The sequence below is a fragment of the Osmia lignaria genome, chromosome 5 (genome assembly GCF_051020975.1).
Source record: "Osmia lignaria lignaria isolate PbOS001 chromosome 5, iyOsmLign1, whole genome shotgun sequence".
Taxonomy (NCBI): Eukaryota; Metazoa; Arthropoda; class Insecta; order Hymenoptera; family Megachilidae; genus Osmia; species Osmia lignaria.
In genome coordinates, this window is record NC_135036.1 from 6153171 (window position 1) to 6178116 (window position 24946).

A 24946-nucleotide genomic window follows, 5' to 3' on the forward strand; every position below is an offset into this window, starting at 1 on the left:
TTTCAATATTTCAATATTACAACGAATTATTCAGTTCATCAATAACTTTAGTGAATTGATGCATGTTTCAGATTTTTTTTTAATGAATTTGAAAGAAATATTTGTAGGTTTGTAGCTGTTTATGGTAAATTTATATTCTCGGCTAGTTGGATTAGAGAAGTGCGCATGCGTTAAAGATGGAGCTCTGTTTCCGGGAAGAACAGCCAGCGGTGAGGAAGAACCGAGGGTTTATTGTTTAGTTACTACAAAAATGACAGCCGTTACGATTTCGCCGGCTGCACATGGAATTATACAAGCTGTAAATGAAAGCAACCTATGCAAAATCGAAAGGTATGTGTTACATTACCGACACTACGATCTTCGTACAGTGCAAAATTCTACATGGCTGCTATCGATTTTTTCACAGCTTCCTCAATGACACAGCGTATAGGGAAGCCATAGAAAATTCGTCAAATTATAATAGTCGACTATGCAGGGAACGACGTCTACGTATGCCTTTCCTAGATTCGCAAACAGGTATTTTTCACTGCGATTATGAAAAAATTTTTATAATTCATTCATTTTACCCTATAATGAAACGATAGTTCGACCGCATCCTCGAAGTTCCCTTAATTAAATCATCTTTTTAGAATATAATTTTGGCATCAATTTTTCTCTAAAATGTTCCCCAACTATCGATCAGAATTTTATAATTCGTGAACTCCATAATTGTTCAATCAAAAATGATTTTATTGTTGTAAAGTAACTGTATAAAATTACAGGTGTAGCACAAAATCATTCTGCATTGTTTATGTCTGCGAGAGAAAGGCTGCCAGGTTTATTACACGGTCAAATATACACATATCCTAGCAAAAGATGGCGGAAAAAACGGCGGCAATATTTGATGCATTATTTGCATCCAAAAAGAGGACCAAGAGATACCGAAGATGGTGTAGAAGGTATAGAAACTATAACACATGTAAATGATGATAGCAAAGAATCTATGTCTTTGAAAGGTAAATATATATACATTGTTCAATACTAATCTGAGTACAATAAAACTGTACATTTAATCTTTTATGTTATAATGAAATTGCAGAAGAACATAGTAAAGATACATGGTATTACGATGACCAAGACATGCTGGATATGGATACGTACGAAGAACCTGATGCCGAAAGTGACTATGACTATGAAGAATATTATAGCAGTAAAAGGAAACGAAGGAAACCTCGTGGGGGTGGTCACCATCCTGTACGAAATCATCCGTCTTCCACAGATAGCCCTGGGGGCAAACGTACTAAGGTAACTTTGGTGCATTTAACTTTGATTAATTATGCAATTTTAGTATTACGTTTCTTACAAGAATAAGGAAAGAATGTAACGAATAGAATTTGATTTTTATTAAATAGGGTGGGGGACGTGGGCGGAAAAAAGCCAACTATGATGCAGTTGACACTGATAAGCCATTCGTTTGTGACCGTAAGTTTAACCATAGATACAACTACAAATGACCACTTCCTGTTACTAGTTTCATTACAAATACTATTATTATTAGCTCTATCAAGTTGTTATTTCAAATAAGAGAAAATTGCATTACGTTAGAAGATTTGTTAATTTTATTAAATAACTATATTTTTACGACGCCTACGTATTATTTTACAAAATACGCGGTGGTTACTATATGATATATAAAATGATATTTGAAGCACCAAATAAATTATTGAAGACTCTAGTCTTGGTTATCGCATAATTCTATACTGGGGGATGGTGATTGATCTTTGTAATTTGGGAAGGTGCCCTTTAAGTAAATTAATTTCATATCGACTGAATACTCTTTATTTAGAAAAATATTGATCAGTATTGTATTGACTGCTGTTTTCCTTCAAGTTTATGAATTGCAGTATGGTATAGCATATTCCAGTCCTTGCTGTGTAACTTTTGTTTATGTCAATACCTTGTATTCCATTTCTCTTTTCCTATTTATTGAAGTATGAAGAGACATGGTATGATTCTGGATGAAAGGCAAAGATCGATTATACACGTTTGAAAATTCAGATTATTTACCGATAAAAGAATATACAATGTATTAGCAAAGCGTATGAAATGATACAAATCATTTTTCAAGTTTCAAATCAGTACATTGTATGATTTCATATAAAAATGATCGTGCTCTTAAATCGTGTATCACAATTTATTATTCAGTTCGTGTTTTATAAGTCATCGAAGAAAGGAAATTACATATCTAATTAAAAAAGACTATTTACCGTGTCTGTTGTGCAGTAGCTGATAATTATTTTTTTTTTTTTCTTCTTTATTCGCGAGAGATTATATTAACTAAGGTAGCGTTAACGAAATACAGTGAAAGAAAAAGTAACGTCTCGAGAGGAGAATGCCGCGTTTGTCCAAACCTTGAAGGAGTATAATAGTCACTACTAATTTTGATCGAACATTTTCCAGACACGAAGTCTATGAATTAACTCGAATGTGCCTGCAATCTGTTTACTTCTTAAAACCACTCCTGTTAGATTAGCAGAAAGATCTCAAGACATTTGGTCTCGACTAGTAAGCATCGAGGGTGAGATAGTCAAAATAATAGTAATTCATATTAAAATTCTTTCTCGATGGAGCTTACGAAATTGGCCAAATATCTTCGGACACGTACTACCTGCCAATAACAGAGCAAGAATGTACTGGCTCACACTGTAGCGAGCTCATTCTGTAGGAGTATACAAGCATCAAGCCTTGCATCGTATTAGTTTTGCTTCTTGGGCTGGAACTCCTTCACTGCTTGTCCACATATAGATTCTTAGGTGGATAGGGATATGTATTGGTGCGGAAGGTGTGCAAATGCTGTTCCTTACCTGTAAGCTTCTAAATCCTGATATCCTTTAACCGCCTCGTGTTTTTTTTTTCTTTTTTCTTTCAGAACATCCTGCCTGTAACTTGATATTTTTCATTTATGCGTTCACCAGACGTGATATTCAATTTTGAAAGAACAACAGAGGAAACTGTAATGAAATGCACACATACACGTATAAAGAGAGAGAGAGAGTAAGAGCGAGTGAGATTGAGAGAAAGAAAGAGAGAGAGGGAGTATGAATATGCATTAAACGTGGCGGTTAAACGAATACAACCTCCTCCCAATTGTCCAACCAAATTCGTCGACCAAAATTTCTCTTATTATGGACGTTGCATTGGATGGTTTGTGGGAAAACAGTATTTGCACTTTTGCAGTATGCAGCGCACGGTATAAAACCAGACCTGGTCTGGTCTACCATTACGGTCATTCCCACTCTACTTCCTCCGGTGATCCTGCTAAGGAACTAAGTCCCAGTCCTGCCGAAGTTGAACCTAGGAGCGTTGCAGACACCGCTGCTTCGAACCAGCCAGGTTGGAGCCAAAATCAGCTCAATTTTCTCACAATCCTTTAAAAGCATCCCGCCTCCCTGTGTCTTTATTCATCCATACGCCTATGATCATTGATCTGATCCCAGGTTCTTGCAACTACCGTTCTTCATGCCCAGTACAACAACAACAACAAGAACAACAATCATTTTCCCAATCTTGATGGAACTTGATATGATGTATGATCTCTTTTCGTGTTTTATTTTCATTCTTTACGTCTATTGCGAATGCATGCATTGCAAATAACCGTAGCTTTATTTCATTTCTGTGTGTTCATCATCATCTAATCACTGTATCAATTGCGTATGGAGTTTCATTTGCACAAAATAATTAATCGTTCCCGCGTGTGAATATCATACAGAAATAAAACTTCTAGCCAGTATGATAACGAACAATTTTTCCTTTCTGTTTTCATTCCAAGTATGCGTACCTATTGTTATACAGACAGATTTTATTAATGTGCCTTATGTGCTGAAGAAACGTTTCAAGATTCTTTTCTTGAGTCGAACCAATGAGAAAAGCAACGATAGTTGCCAGTGTTTTGCAATAGCATGCTTCTGCAATCTTTTTCTTGAAAGTGTTCTTATGTTAAATTAAAAAGGCATTATAATTTTTTATCTTCTTTTTTTTTGGAAGCGATTGTGTGGCGCTACCTCTCGAGTGTTTGGTATGTGAGCGTTTCTATTCTTTTCTTTTCTTTAATACATGAAATCAGTAGTTTTTTCTATGTCCCTTCTTCAGCATGAGATTGATTTACCGAATTTAATCTAAATATTAGTTTCTTGTAACCCTTTCGCTGCTGTGTACCAATAATTAAGGATACAAAGTAAACATGCTATTGTTATTTTGATTAGAACAATACAGTAGCGAAAGGGTTGCGACAGCGTGCTGTTGGCGTCTTTCTTTCTTTTCAACTTTCGTTTGCTCGTAGTTTAACGCTTCTCTGAACTCCTGTAGAGTAATTTTGGCTTTCATTTCCCCTCTTTAGATGACTACTCTCTAGAGCTTTGTTAAAAGATAAACGAGATCGCAGTGTAGTTTCTTGTGTCACCTTTGTGCCAATATGTTTTGTCTGATTTTCGAACACTGATTACCTCGACCTCGTTGTTTTTAGAATGTTGGATTTGCTCTTTTGGTGATGGAATGCATCAGTTGGATGTAATGTGTGCACCTTGTTATAATTAAATATGTATATATATATTGTATATATGCATACACATATATATACATATTATTCCATCTGTTTCTTTATTGTTGTGTCAGTTTCATTTCATTAAATACTTGTGATGTTTGGAATAATCGATTCTGGTTATTCAAGAAAACACCCTTGTAGACTGTATAGATGGCTGCCTCTTGAAAAAGTTTCAACTTTATTCTATTTAAAATTAACTACTTGTTTGTCTTTTTAATAGGTGTACTCGAAAGAGGAGACAGGAGTTGCCAGGTGCAATTTTGCGTACAGTTAATACAAACTTTTGAAAGAGGCGGTTGTCTACAACGAGCATTATCATTTCCATTCATAGTGATGGGCATTAAATTATTCTCTTGTAAATTTTCAAGCATTTGCATCCTATATGTGAAGGGTGATTCATAAATGTCCAATAATTCAGCTAGTGCATTAAAACAAGTAGAGAGTGGTGTTCATTTTTATTACTATAACAATCAATTTATTGATTTTTCATAACTCATACAACGCTTCACTTTTTCAACCCATAGATTCACACTTCTGAAACAATAGCATTTATGAATTACCTCCATGCATTCAATTAGCCCTAATCACTGCTAATCACTCAATCAATGGTGTCGGTGTACCTGAAGGTACAGGTACGATCCCTTCGCTCCTGTATCGTATAACCGAATCGATTATTGTTGGCGATCATCACACAGAATTTGACTCTGAAACAATCATTGTCTCTAAGCCAGTGTGCATGGTCATTAGCTTGTGACGCAAAGCGCAACTGGGTATGTGGTCGGTTTGTGATCAGGTGGTACACGTCGGGGTCGTCAGAACGCAACTACGTCGAGTACTTCGAGCCCCTCCCCCGCAGCGCCTTCCGCGACCGCTGCGGGTGGAGCGTCGACGCCCCAGCCCCAGTCGCAGCCGGCACCGCAGCAGCCGCAGCAACAGCCACCGCAGCCACAGCCTCAGGCATCGCCAGCACCGCAGCAGCCGTCACCGGCTCAGCAGCCGCAGGCAACCGCTGCACAGACGTCGGTCGCGCCTGCCTCGCCCACGATACCCGCGACGAAAGAAGAACACCTGCCGGCCGCCTCGTCCCCGGGCACGGCCGTACCCTCGCCTTCTTCCTCATCGGTCAGAGCCGAGGGGCCACCCACTCCAGGAGGGACGAACGAAAAGAAAGCTGGCAAATCAGCACAACCCTCCCCTTACTGCGACTTCTGTCTGGGCGATGCTAGGGAAAATAAAAAGACCGGCGGCTCCGAGGAGCTGGTCTCTTGCAGTGATTGCGGTCGCTCAGGTAAGCCAGAGGAAAAGATCAAGCGCAAGTATACCCGACGAACGAATCACAATTAAGTGTACATGTATGTGTGTTGTCGATTGGCCGACGTATCCCGCGGCTTTGTTTGTTTCAAGGTTTTAGCATTGTGTCACGGTGATCGCGTTTGTCGTTCGTCGATCGAAACCCTGCCTTCTACTAGCCCGAGAGGTAATCAGCTTCTCGTGTGTTCGCGATGATATAAAGCATCGCTAGTGGCCTGCGCTTGCCGGGGACGAGGTGCCCGTTTCCTTTCATTTCATTACTTATTCGTCAAACGAATACGTTGTTTCCTATTTTTTTTTTTTTTTCTTTGTTCTATTTAAATGTTGACTTTTAGGTGCATCGAAGTTATTACTGCTAGAGGACTGCGTGTACACCCTGTCCCAGGATGTTGCTGCTGTTATAGTCATCGGGAGTTTATAAATATGGACTGACAGCGGAGGGCATTGAGTATTTAGCGACACTTCTAACAGTAATAATTTTGATTCTCTTTGTTGTACGGTTGATCGTTTGTACCGTGAGATTTTTTAAGCGTTGATTCTTTCTTAATGCGACGGAACCTTTATTTCTATTCGTTCGGATAACGAAGGTTCTGTTATAATTTATCTTCCTGAGGAAGTACTTTAAACGCGGGTTGTCGCGTTTGTTATTCCGTCTGTGAACTATTTGAAGCATCGTCTTCCTGGAAATGTAAAATCTCCTCCTGTACATATTTTTATGTATACCGTATAGTTGAAATTTTTATTTATTCATATAGAGCAGTGTTTCCCAATGTGGGGCCCACAGGGGGGGCAGTTTGATTGTTCAGGGTGGCAATTCGAAAATGGATTCATTTCAGTAATAATTAAAATAATATAGAAAAATCTTTCATTATAATTATCTCGTACTTGAATTTCAGTTTTCCATTACATGTTTTGAAAATTTAATTACCGTGTTTCCTCAATAACTTCTTTCTAAAACCTATCATTTAAGTTTCTTCAGTGAACAATTCAATTTTTGAATATTAAAAATTATGTACATTATAAACTTAACTAAAAACCAATTTTAAATTAACGTTTTAATTTTTCTTAGATTAATATTATTTATTGCTCTAAGGAATTGTATGTTACATAGGGGCATCAGAATTTTAAAAAGGCTTAGGTGGGGCATGGCACAAAAAGGATTGGGAAACACTGATATAGAGTATCCATTTTTTTTACTCTTTTATATGTATATTCATTGTGAAGTTTTATTCACCTCTTTGCATTTGTCAATTATAATCTACCAAGTCTACCACGTAAATCCACCAGGATTTTCCGTCTTCTTTTTACAAAATCTATGGAAGTAAGATTATTATAGTGCTGGATAGCTTTATCCCCGTGTTTTCGTGGAAAATTTATGAAGGAATGTTTTCTTATAACGTTGAAATTTATTCATTGGAAGGCGTTACAATTCACCGTCGTCCCCGCACACGCGTGGCCAGTAGCGTAATTTTCTGTCTCCGGTGTCTCTTTACGGTCCGCGACTTGTGTTCACACGGTAATACCCTTCCTCGTTGTGTCTCGTCGAGACCACGGGTGATGTACTATTTATCAGCGATTAATTGAACATCATTCGTCGACTAAATTCTTGACAAAATCATTTCTTCGGGTTTCTCGATGGTTTCGTTAATCGTGTTAACGCGTTGATTACTGCAATAGGGATTAATTAATCATTTTTTAATTATTCGATTAAATTGAATCGATGGTAATCAACGCGTTAATAATACTATTCGAACAGAGAGACAAGCTAAGAGAAAAGAGAGTATTACTATTTTTTTCGGAATGAGAGTAGGATAACTGGTTACTGTGTGACATACGTTCAGGATCATCGTTAAGGATAGAGATAACAGAACCGCGTGTGCAATAATGAAAAAAAAAAGAAAAAAAAAAAAAGAAAGAGTATCTGCACGATTCAGTCGGAAGTGAATATAGTTACGAGCTTTACGTACACTAGTCAAGGCACGAAAAGCAAAAGCATATAAAAAAAAAAAAAGAAAAATCATCGGTTTGTCAATGGCGCAACTTGGTCGCATCTGAGTAATAGGAATTGTCCGTGGGAGATTCCTTTTGCTGCACGGATCAACTGTGATTTATCTGTAATTCAATGATTAGTTCGTAAGGGGAAACAAATTTTTACGAAACGAAAGAGAGCAAAACGATGCAAAAAAAGAAAGCAAAAAAAAAAAAGAGAAAAAAACACTATGTACAAAACAAAGAGGAAAGAGACGAATTAAACGTGAAATTACGAATCAAACTCTGGATATATAAGAATTAGAAATTTATGGAGAATCGAGGAAAAATGAATAGAGAAATACGTCGATGAGGTATAAGAAGTTAGATGAATTTTCGAAAGAGACAGCGTTTCGTGCGCGATATCGACGAATGATTTTAATACAATAAAAAGAAAAGAAGAATAATACTGGTTGTACTTCCAAATGGTACCGATTGTCCATTGATTTGAAACTCGAGGTTGTTTGTATAGGTGTGGAAATTAATTAGAGTCTCAGCTTCGGTAGTTACCACCTTGTTGAGATATTGCCTGCTAATTGTCTAATTAAAGCCTTGATTAGACTGGGAGTTAACACGTTATTGATAAATATATGAGCATTCCATCTTGACAATGAATTGCACTATTTGATTAGTTTTGAATTATAATTTGGATAAGGTTTGATCAATCTAATCAATATCCCATAGAGGATCTATTTATGGTCCTATGAATTCCCAAAGCTGAGATTTCATATTTTAGATCCACCCCTTTCCACAACGCCCCTCCAGGTATTATCTCCATCGCCCGTTGGTACCATTTGAAGGTGTATCCGAAATTCCTGTTGCACAGTATCACTAATGCACATATTGAACCGAAGATGCGTTTGTGTTCTCTGGTTTGACCGCGCTGTAAATCGCGTTTCTTACTTTACACCGTGTTCGTTGAGAATGAAAAATCAGAAAAGAGGGATGAAAAGATGAGGAAACATAAAGACAGAAAGCTTGCCACGATTATCGGTCGTTTGATCAAATCGTGAAGATTCGAGAGAGCTTAATAACAAACGATACGATATATACATACTTTATATTATTATATATTTATCCAGCACAGTCGTGAATCGTTTAACGAGAGAAAACAATATTTATACATAGTAAGACGCGAAGAGGATTGACCATGTTTTCGATACTTCTACACTTTTCGAGCCTTGTAAATAATTTTTTCCGTTTCTATTTATATATATATACTACAATAGAGACCACATCTTAAGAGCGCAGCACATATAACGATAGTAAAAGAAGAAAAAAGTATTACAATGGAAAAAGAAAATTACTTTCTTATGGCACAATAATCGCGTAATTCATCTTTCTCGTTACTTTCCATCAATCGAGAGACCTCCTGTCGCGGGAAAAAGAAAAATCGTTTTTTCGTACAAACATACCGATTTTCCGACCGAGTAATTGTATTAGAAAAATCGTAAGTCATTTTTCAATGATTTTTAATCGAATTTTTTGGACGAGGTATTTTTTAATCGGTTCAAAATCGATGACGCATCTTGTGCGTCATATATGATATAATCCACGACGCACTATATGCGTCATAGGTGATACCATAGATGACGCAGCTTGTGCGTCATAGGTGATATAATCCACGACGCATCTTGTGCGTCATAGGTGATATAATCGACGACGCATCTTGTGCGTCATAAGCGATACCATAGATGACGCATTCTGTGCGTCATAGGCGATACCATAGATGACGCACCTTATGCGTCACAGGGGATACAACCGATGACGCACCATATGCGTCTTCTGTAAAAAAAAATCGAATAACATAACGATGGATCGAAACTAAACGACTGAATTACGAATGTTTTGACGAAAAATCGCGGTTTTGATGAAGGAACAATTTTTTATATACACATCAGTCTGATTTTTCCTCTACCGACAGAACTGCCGCTCTTAATCTTCCGTTTCGTTCTGGGCATTAATCGTTTTAGTCTCGCGTTGCACGCATCGCATCTAGATCTTCCTCTTATTCGTATCGTCCGATGGCGAGCATATTTAAAAAAAAAAAAAAAAAGAGGAAGATGCAAATGCGTGTACGAGAGAGATACACAAAGTTTTCCATGATTTTCGAGTTAGCTACAGAGAGAAAGAGTTCGCGTTCGTTTCATTATCAGCTACTCGTTTTTAACGCTAACGTTATATTATCATAGATTTATATGGATACGATATATGCAAGTCTGTAACGTACACGCGTATTATCCTCCTCCCCCCACCCCCTCCACCCACCCCCGCCTTCCTGGTCCCTCCACCCCCCCATTGTTATTATCCGTACGTCCGACAGGGTGTAATTAAGCGCGTTGAAACAACCAGGTAGATTACTAATTTACGGTGCGTCTAATTAAAATAACCAGCCAACGCAGCGTTCTCTGTGCAGATGCAGATTTCCTTAGGTATATCATTGCTCTTAAGTGTGTTTACGCTTAAGTATAGTTTTGTATCATTCGGCAAAAATGATTCCACTGTGTGTTCTGCTGAAGCGTCGTCGACGGCAGTTAACGAGTCTCAACCAAAAGAATCCGTGGAAGAAAAGAATGGAAAAAAGAAAAAAAAAAAATACAAAATTGAGGGTGAGAGTGAGAGAGAGAGAAAGAAAGCTCGAAGACAGGGCGAGAGGGAAAAAGGAAAAAAAAATAGATATGTTTAATGGCGAGAGAGATCCTTATAGAGTATCATTATAATTTAACAGGTAGCGACAGAATGAATTCGAAGATGAATCCACTATCGTAATCTTGATAAGCCCCTTATATTTACCGTATTAAGAGAAACTCACGTGGTATAAAAAGAAAAAAAAGAAAAGAAAGAAGGAGAAAATACACACACACATACACACACACACAAGTATGAAAGCATGCAGAGATAGTTCCTCCTTGTTATATGAAAGAAGAAAGAGAAAAAAAAAAAAATCGAAGACTTGTTATTAGGCAATTTTAATTAAGCAATACCCATGAGGCTTACAAATCTAGTATTTAAGTAACGCTAGTTATATATAAATATATATATTATATATATATATATCAAATGTGATACGTTATGAGTTGCGCGCGTGTGTGTCTGTGTGAGTGGATGGTTGTTGAGAAGAGATACATAAAGGAAGGGAGAGAGCAGGAAAGAGAACAAAAATCAGTGTGAAAGGGTTGAAAGAATGAGAGAGAAAAAAAGAAAGGAAACAAAAAAAACATTTTTGTGTGTGAACGTATATAAAGAGAGGAGAGGGAGAGTGTGCTGGTCCGCGACGTTTATATTGTGCTGCGCAAGAAAGAACGTGAACTATTCCAAGGTACGCACCGCTATTACTTACCACCTTACTATTCCAAATAAACAACAATATGTTCAAGAGGCAACATCAAAAAAAAAAAAAAAAAAACGAAAAAAAAAATATCGCAGATATCATGAAATAAAATATTCTGTGCGGAAACATAACAGAACGTATCATTATTCCGGACGTTTTTAGTGCTGAGGAAGGGTGAAAGTCAATATGATGATTTGTCAGATCGGCACGCGTTTGTTTCAGTACAAAAATTATTCGATTCTTTGCTTGAAATCAAGAATACTTTATCGTGCTCGATAATGAATCGTTACTCTTCCAATATCGATACCAAAAAAAAATCAAAAAAAAAAAAAAAAAAAAATACGTAATAATAGTCGAAACAAGATGATAGCTTGGAGTTCACTGTTCTTCGGCACAAGATAAATGTCCTAGCACCTTTCTACTCGTCCAAAAAGAAAGCTCTATCCTGTTCCGTCCCATATGCGTGTTCCATGACCTTGCTACGTTCTTGTTATAGGGCATCCGACTTGTTTGCAATTCACAGCGAACATGATCGTTTCTGTTCGCAAGTACAGGTGGCAGTGTATCGAATGCAAATGCTGTTCCATTTGTGGCACTTCTGACAACGATGTGAGTATTAAACATTTATTTACTACGGGGACGCAAACGAACAGTCGACGTACACTTACTCCCAACTATTTTGCTTTTTCCCCTAGGGATATTGTTATCTAGGGATCCCTAGATCTCGAGTAGCTGCGCGCTTTGTTTCATTCATAATTTTCATTATTTTATACTTTAACAAGGAAGATCAAAATAGTTTGGACAAAATGTACGGATGCTGTTCGAAATTGGACAGACTCGATTAAGACATCACGTTGTGTTATTAATACATTTTGCACAACAGTGATTACATTATGTCCAAAGAAGTAACTTCAGCAATATCGTGTTCAAGATTAAGAGACTTGGTCATGAGAGCTTCATGAGAGTTTCCTAGTCACGAGATTAGCTCGGTTTATAATTCTGTTCTCTTCTAATTACTCTTTTCTGCCTCTAGCTTTAGTTTCATTTCTTCCATCTACCAGGAACATTCTTCAACCTTCTTTGTTCAATCTTTCCCCCAGCAACTCCTCTGTTGCATCCCAACTTTCCAACTTCTTGCAATCCACAATTTAACGTTCCCAGCTTTCATTTACATAAATAGTACTAGTACATCTTGCTCTTGCTATAAGATTCTCTAGCTGCCTCTATTTCCACTCTTGATTAAGCATTGCAAGACAGTAAATTATATTAATATGAAAATTAACATAACACACAAGTTAGGTAACATCGTTTCAAGCTAATGAATTTTTTCGCGAACCAAACCAGGATCAGCTGCTGTTCTGTGACGACTGTGATCGTGGATACCACATGTATTGTCTGTCTCCACCTCTTGCATCTCCTCCTGAGGGCTCCTGGTCTTGCCGTCTGTGCATAGCAGAATTTCATCGCCGTGATTAAAAGACGGTTTTGTTTCGTAGATAAGTCACGGATGTTTCTTTTTTCTTTTTTTTTTTTTTTTCATCTATTCGCTGTGGTGCACTGGCCATTTTTTTATTGTCGAATTAGGAGAGTATTCGAAAAAGCTCATTGTCCCTCCTTTTATGTAGTATTACGTTAAAATAGACGCTGATGTATACAGCCATCAAACGAGGATCTTTTTTTTTTTTTTCGTTTAAAAGAGAGACGAGTTTCATCAATAAAGAGTTGGCACCATTAAGAATTCCTTTGTTTGTTGTAAGTTCCAGTTAATAACGAAGGAAATATCGCGAAGTATTCGTAGATTGCGTATAGGCTGCGTTTAGATATCTCAGGCACTGGTGATCTCAAGCAACTAAAAGTATGATAACTAACGTATTATAATTTATAATTTTAATGAAGTAGCGTTTATTCAGTAGATGTATGAAAAAATGTAGCGTTAAAGGGCTGTCCCTGATATTGTTTTGTTTGTTCTTATCGAGAAACGAATGAACAGCCTCTTTAAAGCTTGCCGTTACAAGTTAAATGGAACTGATAAAAAGCAAATAACTTTAGTATCAAGGATCTTCGACATCCGTTTAGGGTATATCGTCGAATTGCCACACGGTTTTAACTCGAAACGAAACGTATTTTTTATTGATTTTTAAAAGAGAAACGTAATATTTATGATGTTTTCTTATTATCTATCTTAGAAAGTAGTTATTGAGAATTGTGAAAAAAAAAAAACGATAAATACTCTCCTAGTTCCGGGCCAATTAACTTTTTAGCCATTGACATTCGAAGTTCGGTTGCTTTGACGATTTCGAGGATGCTTAAAACACTTTGAACGATATGGAGATCTCAAACTTTTCCAAAATTCTTCTAGCTCCTCTTGCTTATTGTCCTGGTCCAATCCATGGTTCATGAAAGAAGCAAGAGCAAGGAAAATAAAATAAAATAAAATAAAATTGATATTATAGGAAGAAAAAAAAAAAAATAAACATGATATTATAGCATCTGTTTCATAAATAGCGATAAAATAGAACACTACCTGTTTATCTGTAATGTATCATGATACTAAAGCTTTTACACTTAATGACACAGCCATTAGTAGCAGTATAGCTATGACATACAGACTCGCAGTACCGCAGAAAATTATATTCTATATGCCCTTTATTGTTAGCTCAGTATTTTTATATTTTATATATCGAATGTACTTAATTTAAGATACTGTGGTGATATTTGGTACTCATTGATGTAATTTGTTTCTTTCTCTCTTTTTTTTCTTTTTTTTTTTTTTTTTTATCAATAATTTTAGGATCACTTAATAAAGTGGAATTGCGTAATTAGGTAACACGAGAATTAGTCTATAAACAATTTTTGAGTTTGAATTGATTGAAAGTGGTGAACTTACATTTTATATTGCTTACCTTTAACTCACTGTATGCAAATTTGAATAAACATTAGTTTATATAAACAAACGAATCACTAACTTCAGACAGTCTTATTGTGTGCCATGAATATTTTCTCGAGTGCAGAAAGATAATACATAATGATAGAGAACTTCTTTGGGTGCTATATTTCAGGGATTACTTTCCCTTTTGAACATTTTAGGATAACTTTATAAGATTGAAAGTCATGTCTTTGACCAAGGAAAACTATATTCTATAATTATAATAAATAATATATATATATTTGCGAAAGTGTAATGTAAGGTATTCATAAGTATCAAACAATACTCAAAAAAATATAAGTTTTTTTATAAAAAAAAAAAGAAAAAACAGGATTTGTATAAATCTATGATTGTGTGTACACCTATTTTATATTATCCCACAAGCATCCAAGTATTCTGATAAAAGTATTATTATTAAATAGAGAGTAATTAATTTTGATGATATGTCGATACATGTCAATCAATTTCTACTAAAATATCAGATAATTGTTTTCGCTGAAAATCAGGCACTGTTGCATCTTTCGCTGGATACCCAATTGGCAATAGTACAAGAAGCTTTTCGTTGGGAGGACGTTTAAGAAGGTTGCGAATGGCAGGTCCACAGTTTAATGGAGTAGAAGTCAGAGTTACCAAACCTGCGTACTAGTTTTAAAGTTCATATATTATGATCCGTATTATTCATAGGTATACAATATAAAAGGTGATAGTATTATAATGGTATTACCTGTATAGCAGCGATAAGGATACCACAAGCAATCGATGTGCTTATTTCATTATAATAATGAACTTTTCTTTTTCCATTAGGTAAAATTCCATAAGTTTGTTTAAATAACAGTATCAGATAAGGAGCGGTAGTCAGATACTCTTTAATCCAATTGGTTTTTAATGGAAGTAGATCTGTTGTCCACTTTACTCCCATTCTTTTTGTATAATTAATTTCTTCTTCTGTTTCAATGATACACCGTATTTGCTCTTTCATCTTTTGATTTGATACCGCTACGAATGTCCATGGTTCTGTATGAGCACCACTAGGCGCAGTGCCTAAAACAGATTCAGATGTACAAGAAGTTTTTTGAATGTAATAATATAATATTGTACCTGCAGCTTTTATTATCTCTTGTACAACTTCTTTTGGTACAGGGTCTGAACTGAAAAATCTTACACTTCTTCTAGAAGCTGCTATTTTATAAAACCTGGAAGCTCTAGAGAGTAACTCTGCTTCAGAGGGTCTTTGATATTCATATGGAATGTGTTTTAAATCTTTTGGTAGCGCAGGTTCTTCGCTATCTTCTGTTTCTGAAAAATATTTTAAAAGGAATTATTACTTCATAATTTTTACTATTACATCTCAGTCTTGGTAAACAATTATTGCAATTAGCTGTTATTATATAGGATAGAATAAAATGGATTTGACAAAATGTAAAATTAATTTGTATCTTAAACGATATACATTTTTTAAAAATTCTAGTAGCAATAAAATATGGTATAACTACCTTCTAGCTGCTGTACTGTATTATTCAAGGTATTAAAATTATATTTATTATTCTGAATAAGAACGGCGCCCTTTCTCGATATTTCATAAAAAACTTTTAAAAAAACGGAAGATATGATAAAGATTAATATATGATATCCATATTTCGTCCAAAATGGTAAAAGTTCAGCAAACATTTTTGAAAGAAATTCAATTTGTTCCAATAATAAAGTTATCAAGAATTTTACTCGACTGCTTTAACTATACATTACAAAAGACACACGATATGAAGATATGCGTTAATACGAGTGGTGGGATACATCTGACCTAAAATGCCTAAGATATCGCTTTCAAATAAATGATGTACTCCATTAGTCATATTAAAATCTACTTTATTTTTATTCATCATTTACTATACAACGAAATATTTAAGTATTTGTGTCTTATATAATATACATATTACGCCTAATAAATTTCTAATTTCTTAATTCTGAAGAAAAAAACAATGGTAATTCCTATTATACGATTAATAGCAATTAAAATTGTCGTTTGTACATATAGTATCGTGCAAAGTAGGCTTTCGTAGGAAAAAACGACGTTACAAGGGAAACAGGAATTCTTAAATTCTTAATTTTGACGATATTAATTAATGTGATTTAGAAAAGAAGAGGAGTATAATGTTTAATTATTAAATATTATAGAATTTAGTGTATAATTATAAAATATGAATTATTATTCAATAAACATCAATTTAAATTCTCCCGCGTAAACGTTTATGCGCAAGGGGCTCAAACCTATATATAGGGAGCTTCCTTCCCTACCTCGTCATTCCTCTCGGGAACGCCCGAAGGGGAAGATAGGAGAAACGCTTCTACTCCGTGGAAGTCTACTATGCTCGGTGATGTACCTATTTAAATAAAGAACATGATCTATCGAAAAGCATCTGATTACATTTTAAGCAATACATAAAAAACAATTTAATTATTCAGCGTAAAAAAGGACTCAGGCTATCAAAAAGGTTACGACGCTGGCTTAGACAATGACTTTTATTACCATCTTACTATTGTTAAAGACTTGTTATAAATAAAGTCACTGTTTACTTTTAATAATAATCATTTATTTTAACTAACATCACTATCCATTGTTCGCCTTTTTTTTATTGCGTATCTGTAAAAGGTGTACCTTTTAAATTTTACTTAGTAATAAAGAATAAAGATTCATTTGCTATAAAAGTGAAAATGCCAGATCATCGTGTTGCAACAGTCGGTAATTGGTCGACAGTACTGACGCATCAAACCGAAGCGGTCGGTGTTGTTGGGATGCGCGGTATGGGTGCGCAGTAACCAAAACGTGCATGTCTTCGTTGTCCGTCAACACGGTTGCAAGAAAATCGTGGCAATCATGTAAACGGCAGTGTGTCAACGTATTATCTCGGATCGTTTATCGATTCACAGTGTGACAATCAGGACAATCGGTATCCTAACGCGTAACGAGGACAAAGAATCTTTTCTTATTCTCGTCGATCCTCGTTATTGTACGAGATCTTGTCACGCGTATACACAACATACATATAGTTAAAACGTATACGTTTTGCGACGAACCAAGAGGATCATCGACCCGGGTGTTTCGTGAAATGTGTTTTCGTTGAATTAGATCGAATTCCATCGTGAGTGACATCCAAATTTAACGAGAAATAAGTGACATGGAGAACGTCATGCAGCCGCCACTTCCACCGCCACCCCCACCCTCTGAAATCCTTGAGAATACCAGTGCAGAGCACACGGTCACCCATGTCTTGACATTTGGTATGTTATATTCTCTGTCTCGTATAAGTTTCGACACTATTCTGCAGTAAAGATAATTTCGACTGCCTATCTTTGATCCTGATAACAAGAAATCGATTGCCACTTTGAATTATTGATAACAGCTTACGCAATTTTGTTGTTAAGCCGAGTTGCACGTCAAAGGTTTATATTTAAAAAAAAAAATATGTTGCGCATATTTTCCTTCCAATAACAGTGACATTGTTTTGATTCCTTGGAGATTATGAAAGATATTTTTTGAAAAATATTTCTGAAATACTTTTTTGTATTGAATTTGCAGTTGTTATGTTATTGTACCTTGTTCGATGCAACAATGTACTGTACTTGAGGCTATCGAATATCTACTTATAAAACTTTAATTGTTTCATAAGACAATTATTTTAAATTGTTGTAAAAGTATGCATTCAACTGATGAGCCTAGGTGGAGATACATATATTTCACTTTAGATAATTAAACAAATCGTTCTCTAAATACTTTCAGTTATTTGAAGATTATATAACTTGATTCAGAGGATAGGCATATGAAGCTATTTTAAAATCATTTCTACATCCTGTGATCGACTTAGAGTTAATATTAAACATTTATTGTCCTCCACTGTTGTTCATCAGTCTGGATTTTGCATGTTCAAGTAAAATCAGTGAAGCATACAGGGTTAATAGTGCCTGAAAGTACTAAGAATAGAACATCGGTCCAAAATATTCCGATATTAATACAGTGGCCTTTATTCCTTGGATTTTTCTCAGAATAAAGAAAGCGTTTGTACACAACGATCCTAAAGAACAGAACCGACATATACATGTGAATTTCTAAATTTACTGACCTCTGAACAGAAGGTGATAGCATGTTAAGCGAGCAATAAAACAGAACACTGTAAATGTGCTGGTAAAATGTTTATCATCCTTTGTTCACGTGTGCATGGTATTTTAAAATAAATCAGTTGACCTTGATATGTAATTAATAATGAAAATGTTTAAGGAAAAGTCATTAAGAAACAAATAACATTGGATTTAATATAAATAAAAATTCACAGATTATTATTTACAAGTAAGTTTATAATATAATATGTTGTTACAGACTAAGTGCTCACAGTAGTTCAAGGACGTAGGTTCCTAATAGATTTTTAGTTCCACGAATTTAAACTGCAATGCTAAAATCGTAGTTGCGTTACGAGAGTTTAATTTTAATTATCTTATTTGCCTGCAGTAACGTCCAATTAACTCGTTGCAAGATTCGGTGCAACTATCGACAGAATAATAACGTGAAACACGCGATTAAGTTTGATATATATTTAACATAATGTAAGAGAAGAAAAAGAAATTTACATTCGTATTTACCTTTCGATCCGCATTTGTTAACTATCGGTAAGATAGTCAATACTGTATCGATGCAATCGATATTCGATTTATCGACGATCGATATTTATCGTCCGATTCAGACTCACTGTCGAGTGTACTTACATAAATTACCCAATAATTTATATTATATTATATTTTCTCAAGTATTAACCATTTATACATTCATTTATGAATATTTATAGCGATAAATGTTTATTACTTGTTTGAATAATACGAATCTTAAAGATACCTACATATCATGATTTATAAATGTTGTTCAAAGGCTCATGTCTCCGACATGATACTTCGAACTCTTTTAAACACATATTACCCAACTACGTTCTTTCCTTATCCTTACAATGCGAGAAGCAACATTATCTAAATACGGGTAGGGGAACGTGATATTTACGATTCACAACCAGAGTTGCCACCTTATTGCAAAATAAAATTTAAACATGGAAAAAGAACGAGAAGATAATATTTCAGCTAGTCGTTTATTTCATACAGTATTCTTATTTGTTATTCAAATAAAAAGTATTCCAACGAGATGGTTAACTCGATTTTAGCCGATTCGTGAAATAGGATTATCTGTTATTACGCAACAGAACGGGGCACCGAGTACGGCTGATCCGTCACTGGGCGGATCTCGGTGTTTTCCAAATCAGCTGTTAGTCGCCGGTGAAGGGTGACTCGTCGTTGACCGTAGTGGGGGGGCCTCAGTCGGCTTCGAGACTTGGGCCGGTGCGCATTGTGTCTCGTTGTTGCGCACCTTGTCCCGCTGTACGTATTTACCTACGTATACCGTAGTAAGCTCGTGCGCGCATATGTTTCTCTGGCTTTCGTTACGCGCACGTCAAACACCGTTTCTCCGTGCTTGTGGCCGTGTGTGACGTGTGTTGCCCAAGTGAAAGTGAAACAAGCGAGGGCACTTTTTTTTTTTTGGAAAGTATAATTCTACGAGACACCTTCATTTCATCTCGATAAGTCGAGAATCGTGAATCGCACGATACATTGTGACGGAGTTCCGTGCGCAGTAATTCTTTTTTTCGCTCCTCTCCTCTCGCGTGGTCGTCGTGCAACGGACTTACGGCAGACAGTTGCCACTCGCCGTGCGAAACCATATGCTCGTGGCCGCATACGGATACACTTAGTTGGAAACTTCCATGTATCGATGAAAGGGGAACTCCGTGGTGTCCCGTCAAAGCTTAGCAAGTATTTAAAAATAAATACCAACGCGAAGTCCTGTTCGACGAACTGGAGGAACACGTGGCACCGTGGTGTGTGGAATTCAAGTGCGTTCTCCAGCCTGATTCTTCCTGAAGAGAGCAGATATTAGCGAAGGTGGCCAAGGCCGAGGCTTTGCTCTCCGTACAAGGTACGCGACTTAAAGTGTGTCAGTAGGATAAACGACGACGACGACGACGACGACGATCCGTTTCGTTCGGGCCGACCACTTTTGCCTGACTCGACGAAGGAATTGGAACACGACTGCATAACTAGAGAAAGGGATTACGACACGATTTTTGATACATTTTCGCGCCGCGATAGAGGGAGATATATAGAAATAAAAGAAAGAAACGCTAGTCGCTTTTTCGTGCGTTAATCGTCGTCGTCTCCCCTGTGTCGTATTACGTCATTCGGAGAAGGAGGTGGAGGAGGATGATGATGATGATGATCGACGTGGAAAATAAAACAAAAAATCAAGCGAAATTGAAGCAGAGTGTACCGGTTTTCAGCGGATACAGGCGAATATCCGAGTAACCAGGTTAGTTACCGATTGTTCGCTTGTGGTATCCGGCTGTGCGGATAATACGGTTACGGGTTAACCTAATACACACGTGATACCATTAACACTACTGTCTCCCTTCGGGTATATACGATCCAAAGAGATAATTACCTTTCCATAAATACTATATTTTTAACATACTATTATAAAATTCAATGTATAACTAAAAATTAGAAGTAACCAAGTAAGTAGTAATTCAAATTTTCCCGCGTAAACGTTTATACGCAAATGGCGGTCCGTCATTGGCCTATATGTTCGAAGTCCGTAACCTATATCGTCGTTTTCTCTAAAGATGCCTACGGGAAAGGTACTCAATCATTTCCTCTACTATTTTACATTTCATTAATCTATAATAATATGGTTCAGATTTTCTTGGAAAATTGTATAGATTAATTTGTTACGAAACACTGTATAACCTCATTTCACGTGACAAACTGCTATGACACGGAATGTCATGACTTCCCTCGTGGAAATGACAAGTCGCATTCTCATGACATTGAATATTGTATCGCGATTTTATCACGCAATCAAATTATTTCTTTTAATCTCATGAATTTTTCAAATTGAATTCACTTGTACGCTCGCGATGGAATCAGGTCTCCCTAGGGAATATGGTGGTGTAGTAGAAGCAGGAGTTCTCAAAACCTTCATTTCGACGATATTAATATTAAAAGTAATTAAGAAACAAATTACAGTTTGTAATTATTAAATATCATAAAGTTTAGTATATAATTGAGAATATGAATTCAAACTTTCGCGCTTCAGCGCTTGGCCAATGGCGGGAGGCGACAGGCCTATATAAACGGGGCCTTCTCCCCTACCGCTGTCATTCTCCTCGGGGTTGCCTAGGAGGAAAGGTGGGCATCTTAGGTCATTATTATTTTTCCTGCGGAGCCTAATTCGATCTTTACAAGCGTCACATACATTATTTATCTATTAACCGATCACCTGCGTATCGTTAACTAATTGTAAGCCTATATTTGGATAACGATATCCGTATTACTCGTGCCCCCGGATACCAACCGCTCAATCTGTTCTTAAGCGAACATCCGGTTATCCGTTGTCGAGTGCACGCTACGTTAGATATTAGAGTCTAAGAGTAACGCTTATCGACCGGCTCTTATCTAACGTGGAACGAACGATACGTGAAAAACACGATGGGTTTCTCGATGTCGAACGAACGGAAACTCGAGGGAAGAAAAATCGACGAGGAATTCGCGTGGTTCTTGGCCTTAGAATACGTTCCCTTCGGTGCCAGCTTCTTAGACGCGTTTTATTTGAAATTTTACACATTGATACGTAGAAATGTTTGAAACGATCGAATTACAAAACTGTAGATTTCTATTTTAGTTGAATTCCAAGCTGGAAGACGTAAAAATCGTTTATTGGGCTGTTAAAGCGTCAAGATAAGAGAATTAATGACTATTTTTTCCTGTGGAAAAAATCTTTCAAATTTGATCAGTTTGGAATTCGAATAAAGATCAGGGAACGTAAACATTTTCAGTAAATTACTGGAGTCGTTAAAAAAATAGAGCTAATTATATTTGATGTATAATGTAATACAGAAAAACGGTGAAATTTTCGTAGAATTTCATAGTTGGCCTCGTTAAGTAAGGATTAACATTAGCATCCTCGGTTTTTAACTATAATTACAAGTAAATTCCAAGATCCCGTCGTTAACCATTTAATTTGTTCCAACGAAAACGTGTTATTACTGTTATTAGTCCGCGTTTTAGTAGAATAGAAATCTTTTCTCTTAATTTATGCCAGCCGTTTCTGTGCCGGCGAAACAGTCTGATCCGTGATCTTACGTAAAGCAAGAAACATTGTAAACAGCAGAAAATGACCTATGCTTGTTGTTCGTCGATCTTCTATCCATTACGAATTCCTCGTCGTAATTCATGGCGCGGAATGAAAACAAAGAATCGATAATGTAACAAAGATATTTTCGGGTAAAACAAAAATCTATGTTAACGCGTCGACCACCATAGGAATTGCCGCATACCTAGCTTATTTCGAAACGCAGCTAGTCTGACGTGATTTCATGACATAAAAGTATCACGAAACACCGCTCGTAATATATCAATCTAAAGTTTAAAGTTCGAAGAAAAGAACCACACAAAGGCTCCATCGATATCTTCAAGAGAAAATGGTTGGTTCTTTCTTTAGACTTGGTGTACCTTGAAATTGATCATCGTCTCCTATAACTGGCTGTCGGCCATTTTGTATCGAGAATTTTCACGAAACCTTTGCGTAGATATTTTCCTTAAGCTTCAAGCTTTGAATCGATGTATCGTAAGTGATATTTTATGATACTTTTATGTCATGAAATTATATCAAGAAAATATGTTCATCTTCGCTATGAAAGTTGAGTGTTGATCAAAAGACGAAGTCCTCTCCTCCTTCGAAAGATAATATAAAAGAAAGAATGGGATAAAATTTAGCGAATCTTCATTGGGCTGATTTTGTGCCGAAGGATCGCCATAGCTGCGGCAAGAAAATCGCATTCCACTACCAGGCTTCTTCTTCTTCTTCCTGTGAAAAGAGAGCGAGAAGAAGGAGCGTGTCGAAGAGTACCCAGGATGCGGGGATCGTTCGATTGACGAATACATCCTCGTCATCGTGTTTCTATCCCGCGGTTATGCAGTGACGTTGCGAAGCCCGTGGAGAATCACGAAATGCCGAAGAGCCGGGACTCGTCGAGCACCATGAAGAATCCGGAACACGAGAGCGGATATTTCGAGGACGGTAGCGACGTGGAGACGGTCGCCGAGGAGACGACGGTAGCCGAAGAAAGGAAGTATGGATCGAGTTGTTACGGGCTTGCCAGGGGTATCCATCAGCTCGACGTCGGGGACACCAGTGACCCGGTTCCCGATCACTACGAGGACAGATTGAACAGAGGTACGAAACGCGATGTTATTCGTCTCAACTGACTTATTGTATCGTTTGGTTTATCGAATTCCTTGGATTTTTGATGGTTCAATTAAAAGAAACCTTGTTCGAATTAACCTAATTCATTACATTTGGAAAATAATAGGGGCGTTTGAATGATTGGGTTTTATAGTGACCTTAGACTTTGAACAGCGGAGTATGGGTCAATTGTGACCCAAATGAGGATAATAATCGAAAGTTAAATATATAATTTTTAAACTAAAGTATTTCATATGGAATAATTTAGAATAATTTTTAAAGGAATAGTGTAAAATTTAGGGAATGTAATTAGGGCTTTCTATATGGTCCGCTGTTTTGAGAGGCTCTCTCCAATGTAATTAATTTCATTTGGAAAATAATAGGGGTGTTTGAATGATTGGGTTTTGTCAATAGTGACCTTAACCTTTGAACTGCGGAGTATGGGTCAATTATGACCCAAATGAGGATACTAATCGAAAGTTAAATATATAATTTTTAAACTAGAGTATTTCATATGGAATAACTATTTTTGGAATAATTTAGAATAATTTTTAAAGGAATAGTGTAGAATTTAGGGAATTTATGTCGTTTCACGTTTTTCACCATAATAATTCCATTGGAAAATATCACTTGTTTACGAGCAAAGAACAGAGTCCCTGTTTTTGGGGTCAAGAATCCCGATGAATAACACTTAAAATGGGTAAACCCCAATTAGTCATAATCTGACCCGACGAACACGGTTTTTAAACGGCAAACCTGAAAGATTGCCCCGTTACCAAAGGTTCTATGGTGTTTTCCTGGTATCTTGAGGGGAAGTGAGTCACACTTTAGGCGTGTACAATGTCGTATACATTCTATTTTTATTAAATGAATGGAAAACCCTCTTCTTTAAAGAAACGAAAAAGAAAAATATTCACCATTCAGACTATGACTTTCATTTTTCTAATTATTTGTTTCAGTTTATTTCAGCAATCTGTTGGTTTATGTAATAAAAGAGTTATACAAATTGAGTATCACATCTTCAGATTGAAATAAAATGCAAAGTATTTGAAATTTCTATAATTTCTTTATTTTAATACAAAGTCTACTTTATGACAATGTTATTCCACTGTCCTCCTCGGCTTTTTCATCAACTCAATTTCAGTTTAGGAATTTAGTTTCATCAATGGCGACTGTGTTATTAATGACAGTATGTTTCCCAGCTCATTAATAGCCTCTGTATTTTTGGCTTAGACTTTATTCTTTAAAAATCTCCATAGAAAAAAATCTAATGGTATTAAATCACACGATCTTGGTAGCCAATTGATGTCTTCTCCTGGTGAAATTAAACGTTAATTAAATTTGCTCATAAAAAGAAACCGAGGATGACACCCGAATGATATTGTCATAAAATAAAAAGAATATAAAAATCTCGAATACTCTGCATTTTATTTGAATCTGAAT

General features: G+C 36.3%; 3 protein-coding genes across 10 annotated transcripts in view; 2 read left to right on the top strand and 1 right to left on the bottom strand.

Annotated features, from left to right (window-relative positions):
- Positions 1–46: 46 nt before the first annotated feature.
- d4 (double PHD fingers d4) lies at positions 47–13476 on the top strand. 2 transcript variants are annotated; one of them, XM_034332115.2, is made up of 9 exons: positions 47–330; positions 407–516; positions 762–995; positions 1079–1284; positions 1392–1461; positions 3217–3372; positions 5373–5867; positions 11746–11858; positions 12594–13476. In XM_034332115.2, the coding sequence occupies exons 1-9, from the start codon at positions 122–124 to the stop codon at positions 12723–12725; spliced, it is 1725 nt and encodes a 574-aa protein (XP_034188006.2). In that variant the 5' UTR covers positions 47–121; the 3' UTR covers positions 12726–13476. The 2 variants fall into 2 exon arrangements, with proteins under 2 accessions (XP_034188006.2, XP_034188007.2); XM_034332116.2 differs by lacking the exon at positions 3217–3372 and having other exon boundaries at positions 51–330.
- A 507-nt stretch (positions 13477–13983) lies between these two features.
- On the bottom strand, positions 13984–16012 carry Iyd (Iodotyrosine deiodinase). Of its 3 annotated transcripts, none has more exons than XM_034332123.2 (4): positions 15669–16008; positions 15274–15465; positions 14900–15216; positions 13984–14817 (listed from the first exon to the last, which is right to left on the bottom strand). In XM_034332123.2, the coding sequence occupies exons 1-4, from the start codon at positions 15841–15843 to the stop codon at positions 14632–14634; spliced, it is 870 nt and encodes a 289-aa protein (XP_034188014.1). In that variant the 5' UTR covers positions 15844–16008; the 3' UTR covers positions 13984–14631. The 3 variants fall into 3 exon arrangements, with proteins under 3 accessions (XP_034188014.1, XP_034188013.1, XP_034188012.1); XM_034332122.2 differs by having other exon boundaries at positions 15274–15471; positions 15669–16001; XM_034332121.2 differs by having other exon boundaries at positions 14900–15471; positions 15669–16012.
- An 892-nt stretch (positions 16013–16904) lies between these two features.
- The window catches only part of LOC117607886 (ribosomal protein S6 kinase alpha-5), a 36697-nt gene continuing 28655 nt past the window's right edge, over positions 16905–24946 (top strand). The window contains exons 1-2 of one of the 5 annotated variants that reach the window (XM_034332107.2): positions 17479–20179; positions 23067–23494. In XM_034332107.2, coding sequence (XP_034187998.1) covers positions 23269–23494 — 226 coding nt within the window. In that variant the 5' untranslated portion in view covers positions 17479–20179; positions 23067–23268. The other 4 variants (XM_034332109.2, XM_034332108.2, XM_034332110.2 and 1 more) reach the window with 4 other exon arrangements.

Coding starts and splice junctions, on each gene's coding strand:
- d4 (XM_034332115.2), top strand. CDS start 122: ATGGTAAATTTATATTCTCGGCTAGTTGGATTAGAGAAGTGCGCATGC. Junction 996..1,078: donor AGAATCTATGTCTTTGAAAG/GTAAATATATAT, acceptor ATGAAATTGCAG/AAGAACATAGTAAAGATACA. Junction 3,373..5,372: donor CGCTGCTTCGAACCAGCCAG/GTTGGAGCCAAA, acceptor GTTTGTGATCAG/GTGGTACACGTCGGGGTCGT.
- Iyd (XM_034332121.2), bottom strand. CDS start 15,843: ATGTTTGCTGAACTTTTACCATTTTGGACGAAATATGGATATCATATA. Junction 15,472..15,668: donor TACAGTACAGCAGCTAGAAG/GTAGTTATACCA, acceptor AATATTTTTCAG/AAACAGAAGATAGCGAAGAA. Junction 14,818..14,899: donor TCCTTATCGCTGCTATACAG/GTAATACCATTA, acceptor CTTTAAAACTAG/TACGCAGGTTTGGTAACTCT.